General features: G+C 33.0%; 5 protein-coding genes across 10 annotated transcripts; 3 read left to right on the plus strand and 2 right to left on the minus strand.

Annotated features, from left to right (window-relative positions):
- The first annotated feature begins 355 nt into the window (after positions 1-355).
- On the plus strand, positions 356-3,711 carry LOC120775203 (protein vreteno-like). 2 transcript variants are annotated; one of them, XM_040105266.1, is made up of 9 exons: positions 356-596; positions 652-1,014; positions 1,083-1,247; positions 1,300-1,536; positions 1,596-1,847; positions 1,923-2,661; positions 2,736-2,917; positions 2,995-3,194; positions 3,275-3,711. In XM_040105266.1, exons 2-9 carry the CDS (start codon positions 656-658, stop codon positions 3,451-3,453), a joined length of 2,313 nt encoding a protein of 770 aa, XP_039961200.1. In that variant the 5' UTR covers positions 356-596; positions 652-655; the 3' UTR covers positions 3,454-3,711. The 2 variants fall into 2 exon arrangements, with proteins under 2 accessions (XP_039961200.1, XP_039961201.1); XM_040105267.1 differs by lacking the exon at positions 356-596 and having other exon boundaries at positions 933-1,014; positions 1,066-1,247.
- A 683-nt stretch (positions 3,712-4,394) lies between these two features.
- Positions 4,395-6,533, plus strand: LOC120775169 (transcription factor grauzone-like). Of its 2 annotated transcripts, none has more exons than XM_040105221.1 (6): positions 4,395-4,641; positions 4,702-5,077; positions 5,138-5,501; positions 5,559-5,762; positions 5,832-6,070; positions 6,270-6,362. In XM_040105221.1, coding segments are annotated over exons 1-6 (1,308 nt in total). In that variant the 5' UTR covers positions 4,395-4,518; the 3' UTR covers positions 6,272-6,362. The 2 variants fall into 2 exon arrangements, with proteins under 2 accessions (XP_039961155.1, XP_039961154.1); XM_040105220.1 differs by having other exon boundaries at positions 4,397-4,641; positions 5,832-6,201; positions 6,270-6,533.
- LOC120775171 lies at positions 6,508-7,766 on the minus strand. Its single transcript, XM_040105222.1, has 2 exons — positions 7,319-7,766; positions 6,508-7,262 (listed from the first exon to the last, which is right to left on the minus strand). Exons 1-2 carry the CDS (start codon positions 7,712-7,714, stop codon positions 6,915-6,917), a joined length of 744 nt encoding a protein of 247 aa, XP_039961156.1. The 5' UTR covers positions 7,715-7,766; the 3' UTR covers positions 6,508-6,914.
- A 241-nt stretch (positions 7,767-8,007) lies between these two features.
- LOC120774214 lies at positions 8,008-13,592 on the plus strand. The gene is made up of 8 exons (XM_040103668.1): positions 8,008-8,127; positions 8,192-9,294; positions 9,350-10,901; positions 10,994-11,544; positions 11,612-11,947; positions 12,014-12,151; positions 12,874-13,299; positions 13,365-13,592. Exons 1-8 carry the CDS (start codon positions 8,112-8,114, stop codon positions 13,524-13,526), a joined length of 4,284 nt encoding a protein of 1,427 aa, XP_039959602.1. The 5' UTR covers positions 8,008-8,111; the 3' UTR covers positions 13,527-13,592.
- LOC120774215 lies at positions 13,582-14,947 on the minus strand. 4 transcript variants are annotated; one of them, XM_040103672.1, is made up of 4 exons: positions 14,779-14,947; positions 14,541-14,698; positions 14,155-14,470; positions 13,582-14,087 (listed from the first exon to the last, which is right to left on the minus strand). In XM_040103672.1, the coding sequence occupies exons 2-4, from the start codon at positions 14,665-14,667 to the stop codon at positions 14,027-14,029; spliced, it is 504 nt and encodes a 167-aa protein (XP_039959606.1). In that variant the 5' UTR covers positions 14,668-14,698; positions 14,779-14,947; the 3' UTR covers positions 13,582-14,026. The 4 variants fall into 4 exon arrangements, with proteins under 4 accessions (XP_039959606.1, XP_039959603.1, XP_039959605.1 ...); XM_040103669.1 differs by having other exon boundaries at positions 14,762-14,947; XM_040103671.1 differs by having other exon boundaries at positions 14,541-14,718; positions 14,762-14,947.
- Between the last annotated feature and the right edge of the window lie 2,203 nt (positions 14,948-17,150).

A 17,150-nucleotide genomic window follows, 5' to 3' on the forward strand; every position in this document is an offset into this window, starting at 1 on the left:
AAGCAATGTGGAGTCTCCACAGGCAATAGGCACGGCAATACAGTACGCAAGACATAGATTTTATCCTGTCGAGATGCCCCGTAACAGTTCGAAGAAACAGAGGTTCGGCGAATCATGAAAATGAATAAAAGCGTCACGCCCGGAACACATAGAGCGCGACAGACTGCAAGCAACATCTGTCAAATATTAAAATACACACATTCTTATGGACATAGTTATAGTTGTGCAGCCGCCTCAATAACTGAGTCCTTAAGAACGTGTGTATTTTAATATTTGACAGCGTCTGTCGCGCTCTATGTGTTCCGGGCGTCACTTTGATTTAAACAGTGGAAGCGGCCACTATAAAAGCTTTCTCTAAATTTAATTTTGTTGTATCTAAACAAATATATCTTAAAAAAAATGTGTATCCTACATGGTCTTTAATTATTAAGTCCACGAATATGTGTGATCGATCTTGATATTTTAACATTTTAAATAATCGATAAATACTATCCCTCTTTCAATTTTGAGTTTTGAGATTTGTAGAAACTGCAGTTGCATTCTTATATTTGTTTTTATTTTTCTGAATTTTAGGATAATACATTCACTTGCTAACTGTGAGTTAATATAATATATGAAGAACACATTATTTGATTTGGAACACTCTTTCAGAAATATGTCGAACGACAACTTGAATAACGTTGTCCCGAAGGAACTTGGTGCATGGAACCCAATGCGCGAAGATTACACTAATTCTAAATTTAATAAATATAGCAGTGGTCCTGGAGCTTATTTAGATGCTGCTTTACAACCAGCCCAACAAGCTGAAGCGGGAAACAAGCAAAGGTCTCCGATTTCCAAGAATGTCAATGATAGTTCGACTTCAAAATTTACACCTTATTTGGTACTAAAGCATTTGCCCCCTGGAATTACCAAGAAAGCCATTTATAATATTTGTACTCGACATGGTCGAGTCAGCGATGTTCGTGATAGTACAAAAAATGATTACTTCTTCATTGATTTTCCAAATGTGGCGTAAGTAAATTTTAAGTTTTTGTAATATTTTTATATATGTATATAATACAGTTTGCTTCATCCACCAGCGAAATGGAGTCCGTTTACCGTGCTTTAGTAGAGAATCAATACGGTTTTCATGTACTAGTAGGCAAGCAAAAAAATAAGCAGCAAACTGAGCCTATACTTTCAGATATTGAAGAAACTCTGCCGTCAATAGAAACAGAAAAGAACGTCATTGATTTTGAACACAGGTATTTATTTAAATAAAAAATTAAACATCTTAAAACAAAATGTTATATTTAGAAACTACCGATCGTCTGAAAAAAATTTACCTCGACCGCACTTTGGACACACTCCAATTGTGAATCAAAAGGCTTATGAAACGAAAGATTCGCTTCTGCAACGTAACGATCCACAACGTCATTTTCTGATTACCGAAGATGCACACGAGCTTGAACGAGCAGGCCTAAAAGACTACAACGAATTGAACAATATGGAGACTTCCAAGTACAAATATCGTACAGGCAGAGCGTTCATTGAGTTCGTAATTTTATGAATTTCCAATCGAGCATTAAATTAATCAATATTTTTTATCTTAGGATGTCTGAGCAGTCTAAAACATATATTGAAGAAAAGACACGTCAATCTTTGGGCGGCTATGACTGGTCACGACAAATATACGAAAATAATCATAATAATAGAGGAATCGAGAGACCTAAAGATATTGGACAATGTGCAAATTGTAACCGAACATGTGATGTAGTATGTGCACGGTGTCAAACATATTTTTGCGGTTTGGAGTGCCAACGTAAGGCCTGGCCAAAGCATCGCCAAATTTGCGGTAAAGAGAAGTACGTACTATATAGACATATGTATACATATATATTATTGATTACATTTAAATATATTTTATGCATAAAAAACAGTATTAAAGGCTTCAATGAAAATTTGGAAAACAAGTGTTTTCAAAAGGAAAAAGTGCACGACGAATCAAAAGATAAACAAAATCAAAGTTCTCCGAACACGTCATCTTCTTCCGGTGTTGTTGAAAATCCCACTGAGGTGCAATCAAGAAAAATACCTCGCAGTGGTAATTTAGTTGCACTTACTGCCGTTAGCAAAACGAATATAGTATTTATAAGATCGAAGGCTAATGAAGATAATTTAAACTTTTTTAAATTTATTAATGATGTTCAAAGTACGGCTAAGCAGCTAAAAAAATTGTCGAAAACTCCAATTTGTGGACAGATTGTCATTACTAATTTCGCGGGACAATATAATCGTGCTATGATACTTAATAGTGACAATGAGCAACACATAAAATTAGTTTATATGGATTATGGTAATTTGGATGCAAGAAAATTGGAGGATCTTTATGAAGCACCCGAGCAGTTCATTCAAGTACAACGTTTTGTGGAGCCGGTAATATTAAAAGATGTACCGGAAATGTATATGACCGAAGAAATTCGTAAATTTATGTATTCATATTTGGATGGTATTGATTTGGTAGTTAAGTATGACGAAAAGAACGATTTGTTATCCGACAAGGGTGTTTATGAAGTTGAATTATTTGATGGAACTACAAATCAAAATTTCAATAAAATGGTAGCCAAACTTTGCAAACCAACCGAGCCAACTAATCCGGATGAAGCATATTACGTTAATGTTAGTATATTTTTCTTTTCTAAACTAAGTGCATAAATCTATTTATTCTAAATTCTTCCCGTTAAAAATAACAGCATTTACCTCAGAAGCAATTACCAGAAGGCGACAACATAGAACTGGTTGTTATGGACAACTCTCTTCTTTGTACCGGTTGTATATCATGTAGTACAAAGAAATGGGCCATCGAAATTGAAAAATTTCAAAGTGATCTCCAGGTTTATGGCGAGTCGTTAAAGGATCAATGCTATACACCGCGGTATGTAATATTTTTTCAATATTTTATGGTTTAAAATACATATATTGGCATTCTACAAAAACATCTCTAATATTTAGTATCGGTGAACTTTGCATTGCTAAATATAAAGTTGATGGTAAATGGTATCGTGGTCGTTGTCTGGAAATCGTGGGTGATGGTTTCCCGAGCATCATATTCTTCGACTACGGAAACATTGGAATGGTCAACGTCAAGAATATTAGGCGTTATCCAGCACAGTTTACTTTTCCAATTTACACTTGCGATTGTGAAATTAAAGGTAAAGATTTGAAATTGCCACAAGTTTTATATTTAAAATGCATATTTCAAAATACCTAATAATGTTATACAATTTTGAAGGGTTGCCGGAACAGTGTGAGGCAGATTTGGTTCAGAAACTGGAAGAACTTATACCTAATGGCAGTACGATTCATTGCGAAAATGTGACGGTCTATAAGGATGACAACTTCCACGCAATAACTTTACCTAAACTAATCCACAATCTTAAGGCCGAAGGATTATTGAAAGAAAAAGTCTAAAAACTTAAATCCATTTTAAATATATATTTTAAAATTTGTATTAAAAAACAACAACGAAAAATATAACGCTACTATAATAAATTAGGCGACACATTTGAAAGACTATGGGACCGGTTTGAAAATGACTAACTGAATTAAGTATATTTTAAAATAGTGGTCATAACTATTATAATTCATAAATTGAATCATTTTTACAAATGCAGAAGTTTGCAATAAACTTAAAAGTTATATACATATGTATGTATATATAGAATACAATTTTATAAAAGAAATTCTTGTTTTGTCGGTTTGTTTCTATTATTATTACTGAGACGCCTAATCTTACCAAGTCTATTTATGTGACACCCATTTTCAGACAAAACACTAGTTTTTGGGTATTTAAATTAAATCATCCAACAATTAAAAGCTATTACAGGCTGGGAATTTAATATCTGAAAAAAAAACTATGTATTTAAGTATTTTTTTTTATTTAATGGTGTATTAAAACAACTGACGTTTGACCTTTCAATACTTAATAAATTGATTTTCTATCAATTATCAAAAGTTTTAATCGTTTCAATTGAAAATTAATTTGCACATACACATTTTCATCAAATACATTTCAACTTCGCATTTTCTTTAATTTTCACACTTTAGTTTTTCACATTTATTTTTGGTAGAATTTAAATCTGGCTGTTCCAATTGTGAAACGTCAAAATAAATAAATAAATAATTGAGTTCAAATAAGAAATAGTTTTTAGAATAGGTTAATCTGTATAGCACAAACAACTTCCAAATATTTAACAGTATGCTTGGCAAGTGCAAAATTACATGGTAATGTTAAAAAGTACATTTTTATCTCAAATTCTTGTTCTTCCTGATAGCTAGCAACCACTAGGTGTTATAAAACAAACCTATAAATTAGGAACACGGTATATTGTTATTTTGTGAGTGAATGTTAAGGTGCATTGAGTAAGAAGAAGCTTAAAAACAAGATTTATTACATACAAAACTTATTTCATTGTGTTGGAGTTTCAGTAGTCGTAATATTATTAACAAATTTTTAACAAAAGTTTTATTTCTTTGATGGGAATGATTTGTCGATTGTGCTTGCAAAATTTAACTCAGGAAAATGCGATATATTTATTTGAGTCTCCTCATACGGAATCTAAATTAATTAAACTTATAACAAAGTACTTCCACTTGGAGGTAAATTGTCAATTGTTTGCCACCTCATAAGAATGCACTTGACTGATTGATTGTTTACAGGTAGCGCAAGATGATCCGATATCGACTTCATTGTGTGAAGATTGTGGTGATCATTTGGAAGAATTCCATAAGTTTTGGATATTTGTGGATTTAAAACAGAGCTCGTTGGGCAGTGAGTTCCTTGACGTAAAATGTAACAAAGTAGAGGATGTTACACCGGTATTAATCGATGTTACGGGAGAAAATATTGATAATCAAGAAGAAATACTCTTGGATTTGAAGGATATATCTGTCTCACATGACATGAACATCTTCGATTTAGCAACGACCTCCGAAAGTATAAATGTTAAGCCAGACATCAAATTTGATTTAGACGAGGAATGTGGAAATGTCGTAGCAGAAGATGATTGGAGAAATGACAACGAGTCGATTGAAGGTAATATATGCTTATAATTAATTCCGTTCATAGTATTAATTTAATATTGTTTTTATTTAGATGATATTCCATTGATAAATTTGAAGGAAAAAATTGAAACTATTTCAAAGTCCACAAAAAGCAATGTAACAAGTTATGCTCGTGTTAAGAAAATCAAACGGAAACTTAAAAACGTGGATTTCCGTCCAGTAAAAAACGTATTGAGGAAAGAAGCTTCGAAACTAAATAATGAAATTATTGGTAATTTTATGTTGCTGAACTGTGATATATGCGGTTTATGTGTTGAGACCTATAATGATCTCCGTTTACATTTCACACAAATCCATAAAAGCACAGCGTTTGTAAAGTGTTGTGGTAAAACATTCCAGAAACCAAGTTTGCTAGCAGAGCACGTTCAGTGGCATACAAACCCCAGTAAATTTAAGTAATACAGAACAAAGGTACAAAGAAAAGTGCTTATCTTCTTTACGAATTTTTCTAGATGTGAAGATTGCGGGAAACAATTGAAGTCAAGTAAATGTTTGGCAAGCCACATTAAAATAATTCATTCTAAAAAGGAAGTTAATCACGAAACTGTTTGCTGTCATATTTGTTCTAAAGTATTTCGCGGGCAAAAATGTCTCGACAATCATATACGAAAACATGAAGACAGTAGAGTATATAACTGCGAAATATGCACGAAAAGGTAAATATTAAAAATAAGTTTAACATTAACGAAATACTAATTGAAGTAATACTGAATTATATTTAATAGCTTTGGAACACCACAACGCTTGCGCAAACACAAAGAGGCCATACACGAGGATCTTCATCGGCACATATGTGACGTATGTGGTAAAGCATTCAAGTTTAAGCCATCTTTTGAACGTCATGTACTTGAGCATCAGGGAATTATAGAACCACCTGTACAATGTGATATTTGCGGAGAATGGTCAAAAAATAAACACGTCCACCGATTACACCAGTTCAAACACAATAATACCGACGCAGACTGTAAGTATTGTGGACGCAAATGTCGCTCACGCACCGCCTTAAGAGGTCATATTAATTATATGCACAAGAAGAAATACGATTTACAATGCAGCTTTTGCGACAAAACTTTTAAAGAGAGCAGAAACCTTGAAGTAAGATTTTGCATATGAGTTACTATTTTTAAAATTTTATTTCACCAATTTTTTTTTTTACTTTTTAGGAGCACATGGCTACACACACGGGAGCGCAATTGTACTCTTGTCCACACTGCTCAAAGGAATGCCGCTCAAAATCTAATATGTACGTTCATATAAAACGTATGCATGCAAACGAATGGATCCAATCCAAAATGGCGCGTTCAAATGATCCAAATTTGAAGGCAACTCAAAACAACGTAAGCTGAAATTACCTGCTCATTGGAAAGCTGTTCGTATTTAAATAAAATAAACCGTAGCTTATTTAAATATATAGTTGATAAAGAATACATCATATTTATTAATTGATCTAAAAGGTTTAGTCCCAAGTTGAATTGTTTTTTACAAAGACTCCCTAAAGTTTCAGTTTTTCACTTAAATTTTCCCACATATTTAACTTATAACTTTTTGGTATATTCGTCTTAATGACTTTTTCATAAACACATTCCTTTTATGCATAGGCTTACATATGCTTAAATACATTTCTTTCTACAGCTGTCTGAAATATAGGGTTTGCAATTTATCAATCTTGTTGTTAAAAAATAAGGAAGCTATTTCCTTTTTAATCATCCGAGTCTTCTTATTTGGATGTAAGCTGGGACCCTCTTGGACAAAACTTTTGTAATATTACGTCTAAAAAATACTATATGAAATTAGTTGTAAAAACATAATTAGATTTCTGAAATAGCAAGATCAGTAAGAATTCCCTGTATTTTTGCCATAGCTTTAGCTGCATTAACAGGTTTCAGATGTCTCAGTTGTAAACCTATGCTAGTTCCAAAAGCTAAATACATATCATCTGTTCCCAATGGCTCGTTAGAGCAACGTTTATGTTGATTATCTTTCGTACTGAATACAGAAATCTTTGCAGAAGTTGACGAATTGGTACATGGATGAGACGCCAATCTTAATTTTTTAGGTTCTTGCTGTTGTAAGTCCTCGTCTAGATAATCTTCGACAGTACATTTTTCCCAAACTGCTTCTCTCTCTTGTAGACGTTCGCAGTTATCGTTACTTAACTGTAAATTATTTAAAAATTACAAATAAAGTTTAATACCACTTATAAAAAATTTACCTCATCGTATGAGCCTTCCTTTTTTAGACTTATTTCATCATCGTTATCCTCGTCATCTTCAATAAACTCTCTTTTTCTCATTATTATTGTACTATTTAAATAATTGAAATCCTTATAATAATACAATTTAGGCTGATATATTTCAGTTGAATTTGGAGCTTTTCTTTTCCATTCTTCCAGTTTTCTAAGTTCGGCTACATATGCTGTGCGGAGATACTTAATCTTTTTTTTCAACTCGTGTACATCTGTATCGAAGTAGTTTGCAATCTCTTCCCATGCTTTCTCTTTTAAACCAGAATTTCTGTACGATTCCTTTCTGCAATTCCAAAGGCATTCATACTGTTCATAAATTCGTATCAAATTAATAGTATCATCACGATTCAATTGTAAAGCCATTTTTGAATATTTGTCACGCCAAAACTCCGACAATTATTAAATGGCAAAAATAGATGTCAAACCATCAAAATAACGTTAGAGAAGGACGATAGTATATCGATAAATGATTTTTATACAATTCGTTGTTAAAAGATATACCCTAATTTATTTTAAATTGAAATATAAGAGAGATTTGTATAAAATCTTCATAACTAAATCAATTAAATTATAAAAAATATTTTATATGTCTCTATTATCTTATTATAAAACAAAATCGGTCATTATAAAGAGAGCTTACTTTAGAATTGATGTGGGTAACACTGTCATATGTTTTCATTCAAGCACGTGTGGTATTTGTTTACGTCGTATATAGAAGACTAGTCTAATTTCCTTTCAATATAAAAAAGAAATAGTAAAAATGTCGACGGAAGACGGTATTTTACAAAATTTGAATGTGGTTATTTATTAAATATTACCTATGTATGTATGTATTTACAGAATTTTTGAATTGGCTGCGTCGCAATGAATTATCATTTCTTGAGAATTTTAAATTTGCATTGAAAGCTTGGAATTCGGCCGAGTTTACGCTCTCAAGTAAATATGACATAGTCCTGAATTGGTTATCCACAGCAGCAGTAAAGATACCGATAGAACAAATGCCTTTTGAGGAGTTTACTGAACTGTTACAAATGCGCGCTCAACCGGGCCTTATTGTTCAAGATACAAAAAAGAAATTTGTTGAAATGATTTTGAAATTAGCCAACAAATGTGCCGAAAGCAGTAAAGTAGTAACGAATTGTGATTGGCCAAAACTTTTGTGCCATCTGTGTGATTTTGAAGTTTTACAAGATTTATTTCGCACAGATTATGAGATACATGCGCAAGTTTATGCATCATTACTTAATTGCTATGAATTATATTTAAAGAAATTTAAGTCATCGAATCAACCAATTAATTCTACCAAAACTAAAATTATAAATACTGCAAACGAAACCAAATTCTTTTCCAGTATTCTTGGTCACTTACGAGATCACATTAAAAGAACCGGCGATACTGCCCGCTATGACAAATGTTATCGCTTGTATATTTTGCAGCCACTTGTTCGTGTGGTTCTAACGCTGCGGACGCATTCTCTTTGCTTCTTTGATGAATTATTACAATTAGAGCGTCTTTTAACGGATGAATTGCAAGATGAAACTTTGGTACAACGTATAATGCAATTGCCCCTATTTGTAAGACTTTTAACACTGGAATGTACTCTTGTCAACAGACGAGGCGTTGAAAGTTATATTCAACATTTGTTGCAGCGTGTATTCAAAGAACTTGCAAAAGAAATCGAAAAAGTTGGACAAAAAGATTCTCTTAAAGCGAAAATGATGATAACCGCAGGTGCTTATACTTTGGAAATTTTGCGTAAACATGACATCAGTCTAAATTTCAAAATGGATTTGGAAAATCAACCACCCGCACTGACTTACTTGGGTGAAGAGCTTTTTAAGTGCATTCAACAAGGTAAACAAGATTATTTGCGTGAGGTTTTAATGCTATTGTGCGCAGCTTTGCGTCTAAATCCACTTATTTTGGAGCAAGACATCTTCCAGGTATTAAATTTTTGTAGTAAAAAACTAAAATTTTAATTTACATTTTTTTATTTAGATAACAACTTGGATGATAGTCGCGGAAAAGAAGGACCAAGAAGAACAAATTTTATTTGGCGATTATCTTGTATCCCTAATGGATATGTTTAGACGTTTAAGTCGAGCGGAGAAACTGGTTTTCAACATGCTCAAAAGCCTTAAAGAATGGTTAAACAAATTTGAAATTGTAACAAATAAAAAAACTGAAAAAACCTTGAAACGAAAATCGAGAGGAGGGGATGAAAACACGACTAAGAAATCAAAACCCCACAGAGCAGAATTAGACACCGACATAGATTATTTGCATATTATCTTCGAAGAGTTTCATAATGTGTCAACAGAAATCAACAGCGAAAGCAATAACGAAGTCGAGCATTCTTTTCCATATCTCCGAGCAGCTTGGCCGTCAAAAAGTGTTGGAGTTGCATTTTCAAAATTAATAACCGGACTCGTGTCTAAACCTTCTCTAGTAATTTGGAAGTCATTGCTTTATTCCTTAAGGGAGTTGCTAAAAAACTTACATGACAAAACTGGTGTACGATATGAAGAGAATAACCAGTTCCTCTTGGATTTACATGCCGCTTTACTTTGTCAATATTTTGCCGGTAGCCGCCTGGCCGAACAATATGATAAATTTTCGAACGAAATAAATGAACAGCTTCGAGTTACCGAAGAAGGTCTTTCTGAATTTGCACAGTTGCTACTTGCCCAAGAGCATAATGAACGTAAATTAAATGCATTTCTGGAATGTGCCTTTCATACTAGTTACTTCAAACTTCTATTGCACTACTATCGTCCAGATGGAAATAAAGAAAACTCACCAGCTCCAGAGCAATTACATGCATTTCTGAATACCGAAGAGTGGACATTATTAGAAGAACGCATAATGAATTTTGGCAAATCGCAAAGCAAATATCTTTATAATCGCCTGAAGCTTCAAGGTGCTCAAGCAATTTCACTTTTAAAATTAACAGCAGAAAGCAGTGCAGTTGACCTGCAATCTATATTGCCTCTCACGAATGAAGACAACTTGAAATATGACGTCGTGACGCTATTGCAAAAAATGCCTAGCATGAAGTGGACTCTCAGTCGCATGAACCAGCACGACAAGGCTAGCATATTACCACGCCTGCTTGATACAAAAGCTGAAATAAACGTAATTGCAGAAGATTTGGACTCTTTAGAAATACTGGCAATGGCCGTATGCGCACGTTTTTCCCAACATTTTGAAACTGTTTCGAAGGGTTCCATTCTGGCTTCTTTAAATTGTAATTTCAACTCGTTAAACGAATATATACGTGCGGACCAGAATGCAGCAGATAAAAAGTTGATAAAGTTGAAAAAAATTATCGAGACACTCGCTGAAACTGAGTATAAAGTGAAAGAACTTCCCGTGCCTGAGGAAATAGAAAAGGTTTTACATCTTTGTCGACAATTACCACTGGGACATTTACGAAGGCAAAATAAATGCTTGGTATTTGCATTATTTTTAGCATTTTACAGCGATTTGAGTGCAACGAACAAAATAGAAGCTAATAAATATGCTTCGGATGTCTTTGAAATAATTTTAGGTAAAGAGGAATTTCGAAAATTTTATATCAGTAATTAAAAAAAACCAACGTATTTTATTATTTATATCTAATACAATCTCATTTTATTTCAGATTTTCTTCATTTTGGTCCACATATACCGATCTTCAAATATTTTTCTTTGTCGACAATTTTAAAAATTCTACCTGTTGCAAGGTTGTGGCAATTCTATGAATTCATCTTTTCTTCCATCAAATCCGAGGAAAAAGGTAGCGAGCAGTTTCTCACTTCTTTGGCCGAAAACTTAGAATCCGCACAAAGTTCCGATTGTAAACTAGATGAAGATCAGAGACGTCTTCTGCTACTCGCCATAGAAACCCTCGCTGCAATTAGTGGTCCTAGCGCTAAACGCATACGAAAATATTTTGACCGTATTTTAGCAATTTACTCCAAATATATAAACGGGTACTTTAATAAGCAAGCCGCAAAAGAATCAGATGCTTCATTAAATAACTCTGTAAAGAAAGATAAGAAATTTGTTGAGAAAACTTTAGCTGGTTTCGCGCCATTTGTGAATTCTGTACTAACGATCGCGGCAGCTGGCATCGATAATGGTGTTGATAAGTCGACCGTATTAGTGGATGAAAACTTTCGTCGTATTTGTAAAATATACATTGGCCACTCTGTAATTATGATAAAAATAACTCTACTTAATATTTATAATTTCGATATTTTTTGAATTTAATTTGCAGATGGACTACCGCAATCCGTATGCCATACGTCTGTTGCAAGTGGCGTTAAATCATCGACAACTTTTGCATTTGGATCAAGATGAAATAGAGTTTGTGCTTAGTCACTATTGGCAACAAATAAACGCAGATTTGAAAAACTCAAGCGTAAATGAAACGAATACTGGGAAAACGACAGAGACAGCAGTTAAAATGATTATTGGTAATAAAACCAATGAAGATTTGCTACTAACACTACAGAGTTTGAGCAACAATTTGGATGATATAAAGGATTTTAGAAATATTTTAAGATGCCTTGAATTAATAGCAAAATGTTCCTTTAGCACGATTAAAGGCGCTGTAAGTTTAAACACATAAATAAGCTGCATTCCTGCTATTAACAAGTAATTTCTCTTACCAAAATAGATTTTTAATGATAAATTTAAATCCATCACATGCAACATTATATTACGTCTTGGAAAAGATGAGAAGCAGCAATTTGTGGACAAGGAACAAGTTTTGGCACTATTGGCAGCGCAGCAATCGTTAGTCGAAAATAAAATGGTATTAAACTATTGAATTAATAATTTAAAAGAAACGAGAAAAGACATTAACTTCGGTTGTACGGAAACTGTAATATCTTTCACAAATACAAAAGATTCCATACAAGAATTTGCAAGCTAGATGCTATAGATCCGATATAAACCTTTTGTTCGGTTCAATCACTTCTACAACTATTCCGAAAAGCTTCTTATTAGATTAAAGCGTTTCTTTATACAATATTTTATGCCAAATTTTGTTAAGATATCTTGCCAAATAACAAAGTTTTCCATACAAGGATTTGATTCTGAGCGTTCCGTTTTTGGGGCAGTTATATGCCATACAGCTCCGATATAGGCGGTTCCGGCAAATGTACAGCTTCTTGGAAAGAGAAGGTCGAGTACGAAATTTCAGATTAATACTTCAAAAACTGAGGGATTATTTTGCGTGTATTAAATCATTTAAATATAAAATTTATAGGCAATCCGTTTTTTTAGGAGTAACAAACTTAATATTCCCTGTTTAGGGTCTTCAGACTAGATCTCGATATGCAAAGAAATATCCCATATGATAACGTCTTTTCATGTCTCAACCCAAATCATCTGACAGCTTGTTCCCTGTTTACATAGACTGAGAGTCAGATGATATTAAACTAATAATTTTTCTGTTATATTCCATTGAAATAAATTTACAGTCTTACATAAATAATAAAAGTTGTAAAAATTGCTTATTGTTATTTCTTACAGATCCCCATTTCAACGGACACTTTGGACGACATACTTTCACTTCTTATGGATATCAATATAAAACAATTTCCACTATCTGAAAATAATTTGGATACATTTAAACAATTACATTGTGCAATGAGTGGCTTATTCGGCAGTCTGATTAGACAAAGGCATGTACTACTTATGGATCGTGTACCTCAATTTATGCACATATTTAAGGACCTCATACAATCTATTGTTTGGTACAAGAGTGACAGACAAAAAGATGCGGCATTATCGGCCAATGAGTTGGACGATTTAGCGGAGCTGGCAATGAAATTAGAGGCTCTAATGCATTTAATAGCTTCGCATAGCGTACATGTTAAGCGTGTTGCACCATTTGTGCTTACTTTTGTTATAAGCCTAATTGTTGCAAATAAGCGCGCAACAACTTTATATCCGAAGGTTGGTTAAATATTTATATTTTTAAATTGTTTCAACAAATACTATTATGCATCTTTCTATTTTAGATCAAAACGCACATTGATAGTATATGCTATGATTTGATCGGAATTTGCGATCACCGGGTTGGACGTTTTATATTACGTTGTTCTAATGAAGCGGCCCGGCAGGTATACGAGTTGTATGTTAAAGATCATAAAAAGTACCACAAATTTAAGGGTAAAGTGTAAATATTTGTGTATGTATTTAGTTTAAAATCCTATGGAATAAATGTACATGCATAAATTTTATATAAATTAAGTGTTTTATTAAATAAATTTATAGTTAACAAATACATAGTTTACAGAACAACAATTTGGGTTACGCAGCTACAATTTTTGTGTTTTTTACTTAGCTTGTTTTTTTTAATACGAATGACACCTATGTTAATTATATCACTAGCAAACCGAGCATAGCCTTAATATCATCGGGATATGCAATAATAAAATAAAAATTATTATGTGCTTCTTTAATAAAATTCAACGACAACGTTACTACACAGAAAACATTTAATATTTCTTAACTTGTCGTAAAATAAATAATATAAAAGTACGTTTGATTTCTATAACAAAAATTTGTTTATAATAAAAGAAAGCACTTTGGATTATACTAAAAAATGACGAAAAATATTTAACTTTAGTTTCATATATTATAAATAAAGCTTTCAGCTAGTTATAAAATTAGGAGAAAGTTATAAATTTTGAAATAAAGAACACTTTTCACATATTGGCCGTTCAACATTACCGCAACCACTGTAAATCAAATTAAGTAATTTATTATTATTTTTTGGTCATCTTCGTAAAATTACAATTAACTCACAATAGGGAAACGCAACTGTCGCATAGAAATATACCACATTCTGCACATGAGTGTCCACAAAATTCGCACAGCGCTTGTGAACAATTACAACAATCGCTACGTATGTAAGCTTCACGGTGACAGCATTTTGATTTGCGACTCTCCAAAGAGAGATCAACTATAAGATCTGTAACATTTTTTGATGATATTTCACCATTACCACGTAAAACAACCTGCTGCCATAGTGGTACTTCCACCTCCGCAGCCGTCTCTGATTGGGCCTGTTCTAATGGTTTTTGTACACGTGCAGCTTTGAATAATAAGTTGATGGTTTTTTCTAAAGATATGCAAAGAAAATACTTATATTAAACTTTCAATTTATAACATCAATTGGATAAATAACTAACGATGAATTTTATTCATTTTATTTTGATCGCGCTGCTCTACAATTTTGTCACTAATAAGCTTTTTAGTTTGTGGCACAAATGTGTCGAAATCTTCACAACGCTGACGCTTTAACATGATTGTGGCCATAAGATTCTTAACTTCAGTATTGGCTCCACTTCTATAATAAAAGAAATAATACTGATTCTAACATGCAGAACATATCATATATATACATACTTACATATCTCTTTTGTTTACCTAAAATTTCCACTCCGTGATATGATATAATAAATTATTAAACAATTAAATTCGGGTATTAGTTTATATGCTCGATCACAGACAAAAATTTTGTTTGTAATATAGCTATAGATATTTTCCACTATCCTTGTAACAGAATAAATGTTAAATAAATATAATAATACAACTAGGATAGAGATGTTTATTAATAAACGATTGGTATTTAAAAAATCGATATTTAGAATATCTAGTTGTATATATCGCACATCTCAAAATAGGAGAGAAATCTCAAAGCACAGGAAACGAACACATTTTTGTGATTGAAATATGTGGTAATATTATACAAGGTGCGTTCCAAAGTAAACAGAACAAATGGTTTTTTCGGCAAAATCAATTTATTTTATTTAAAATATCTGCTTTTGCTTCATTACGGGTTTTGGACGGTCCAAAAGCATGTCGAACTAGTGTTTTAGCTCGTTGGGGCGGCAAAACGATCTTCGCTGTTTTTTAAAACTCCAATTCGGGCAAAAATTCCTACGAATTGTGTCGAAAGTGTACAAGATATAGGACGAAAATGGGTTTTTTTTTTATGGCTTTTAATAAGATGTCTTGTAAATTTACTATCAATTTCCTCAAAAACCGTTTTGTGAGAATTTTGGAACTTCAGAATTTGCGTGGCCTTCCTAAATTTTATATATTTAATATCGAAGATATTTTGTAAAAATTCACTTTTGTTCGAACCACCTCATGAAACTTGGAGGTAGGTAGATAAAGGGGGGCGGCAGAACATCCTTGACCCCGGGCGCTCGAAGTTGTAGCTACGCCACTGAATGCAATGTCATGAAATTCTCACTGGACAATCGATAAAGATAGCAGATTCCAACGCACTAGTCGACATATAGATGGCGCCACCAGGGGGCACTAGATTCAAAAAATGCTGTTTACTTTGGAACGCACTTGTATACCTTACATACATTCATATCTGGTATATCAACTGTGTGCCTTGTTAAAAATGAAGTCGGAATAAATAAATTAATTCACAAACATAATCCTCATAACATAATCTTCAAGTTTTTGTTGGCAATAGAAATATTATATGCCAAATTGTGTAAAGATTATAGTAAATGTTATCAAGTAGAGTTATTTTAATATATCAAAATGGCAATGCGAGCAATTACTCGGGAGCGTTTCGGGAAAAAGTTGAATTGTGGTGACCATAATACATATATAACTCGGTGCTGCATCATCTGAAATCAAAGGATTTAATTTATATGCTTAGTAAATCTGTACGGCCAGGCAGTTCTGGAGGGCGTTTTCGAAATTTAAATGTTTCCGTTTTTGTGGGAACACTTAACACTTTGAAGGCAAAAACGAAATTTTGTGTAAAGAAATCGGTTCATTGGTTTTTGTAAAATGAAAATATTAACAAAGTTGTGAAAGCTTTACATCAGTGGCGCAGCCACAACTTCGGGCGCCCGGGGCCAAGGATGTTCTGCCGCCCCCCTTTATCTACCTACCTACAAGTTCCATGAGGTAATTTCTGAATTCTGAAGTTCCAAAATTCTCACAAAACGGTTTTTGAGGAAATTGATAGTAAATTTACAACACATCTTATTGAAAGCCATAGAAAAAACCCATTTTCGCCCTATATCTTGTACACTTTTGACACAATTTGCAGGAATTTTTGCCCGAATTGGAGTTTGGAGAGTGTACAACTCTTTATCTTTTATAATAAATTTTGTATAAAAATTTGTAGAAGTATTTTTCTGAATATTAAAAAACAGCGAAGATCGTTTTGCCGCCACCCTTCCCCCCCCTACCTACGCCACTGCTTTACATCGTAACTTAAGCATGTATAGGTATTTGACACTGACTTGAAAACGTTAATTGTGGAGGAAAACGTTGGAAACTTTTGAAATCTAATGTAAAACTTTCCTAAGACAGGTATAAAATTTCGTCAATTTTACTTCAACCGACTTGAAATTTAGACAAAAAATTCTTGAGATATTATGCATTCATTTAAGACAAAAAACTTAAAACGATTGGTTTCTAAGCAAGATTTAAATATACATATGTATATAAGCATACATATGTATGTACATATATGTACATACTTTATGGTGCCTACCGCGTACTCGTAGCTTTTGTATTGACATGTATCAAAGGTGGGAATTTCGAGCAAATTGCAATAGTTTGTTTGTTATAGTTTATGTAAGAAGTGAAACAAAAAGAGTAAATGTAAACAAAACTGAACAAGGTCACTGTACTGCATTCATGCGTTCAAGAGTCAATCAACGGTCAACGACAAAACGAACAATCTACTCATTCGTTTGAACGTCAAAAATCAACTTGAACTCATCAATGATCGATTGAGGTTCAATACACAGAGATAA

This window comes from Bactrocera tryoni, chromosome 4, assembly GCF_016617805.1.
Source record: "Bactrocera tryoni isolate S06 chromosome 4, CSIRO_BtryS06_freeze2, whole genome shotgun sequence".
Lineage (NCBI taxonomy): Eukaryota > Metazoa > Arthropoda > Insecta > Diptera > Tephritidae > Bactrocera > Bactrocera tryoni.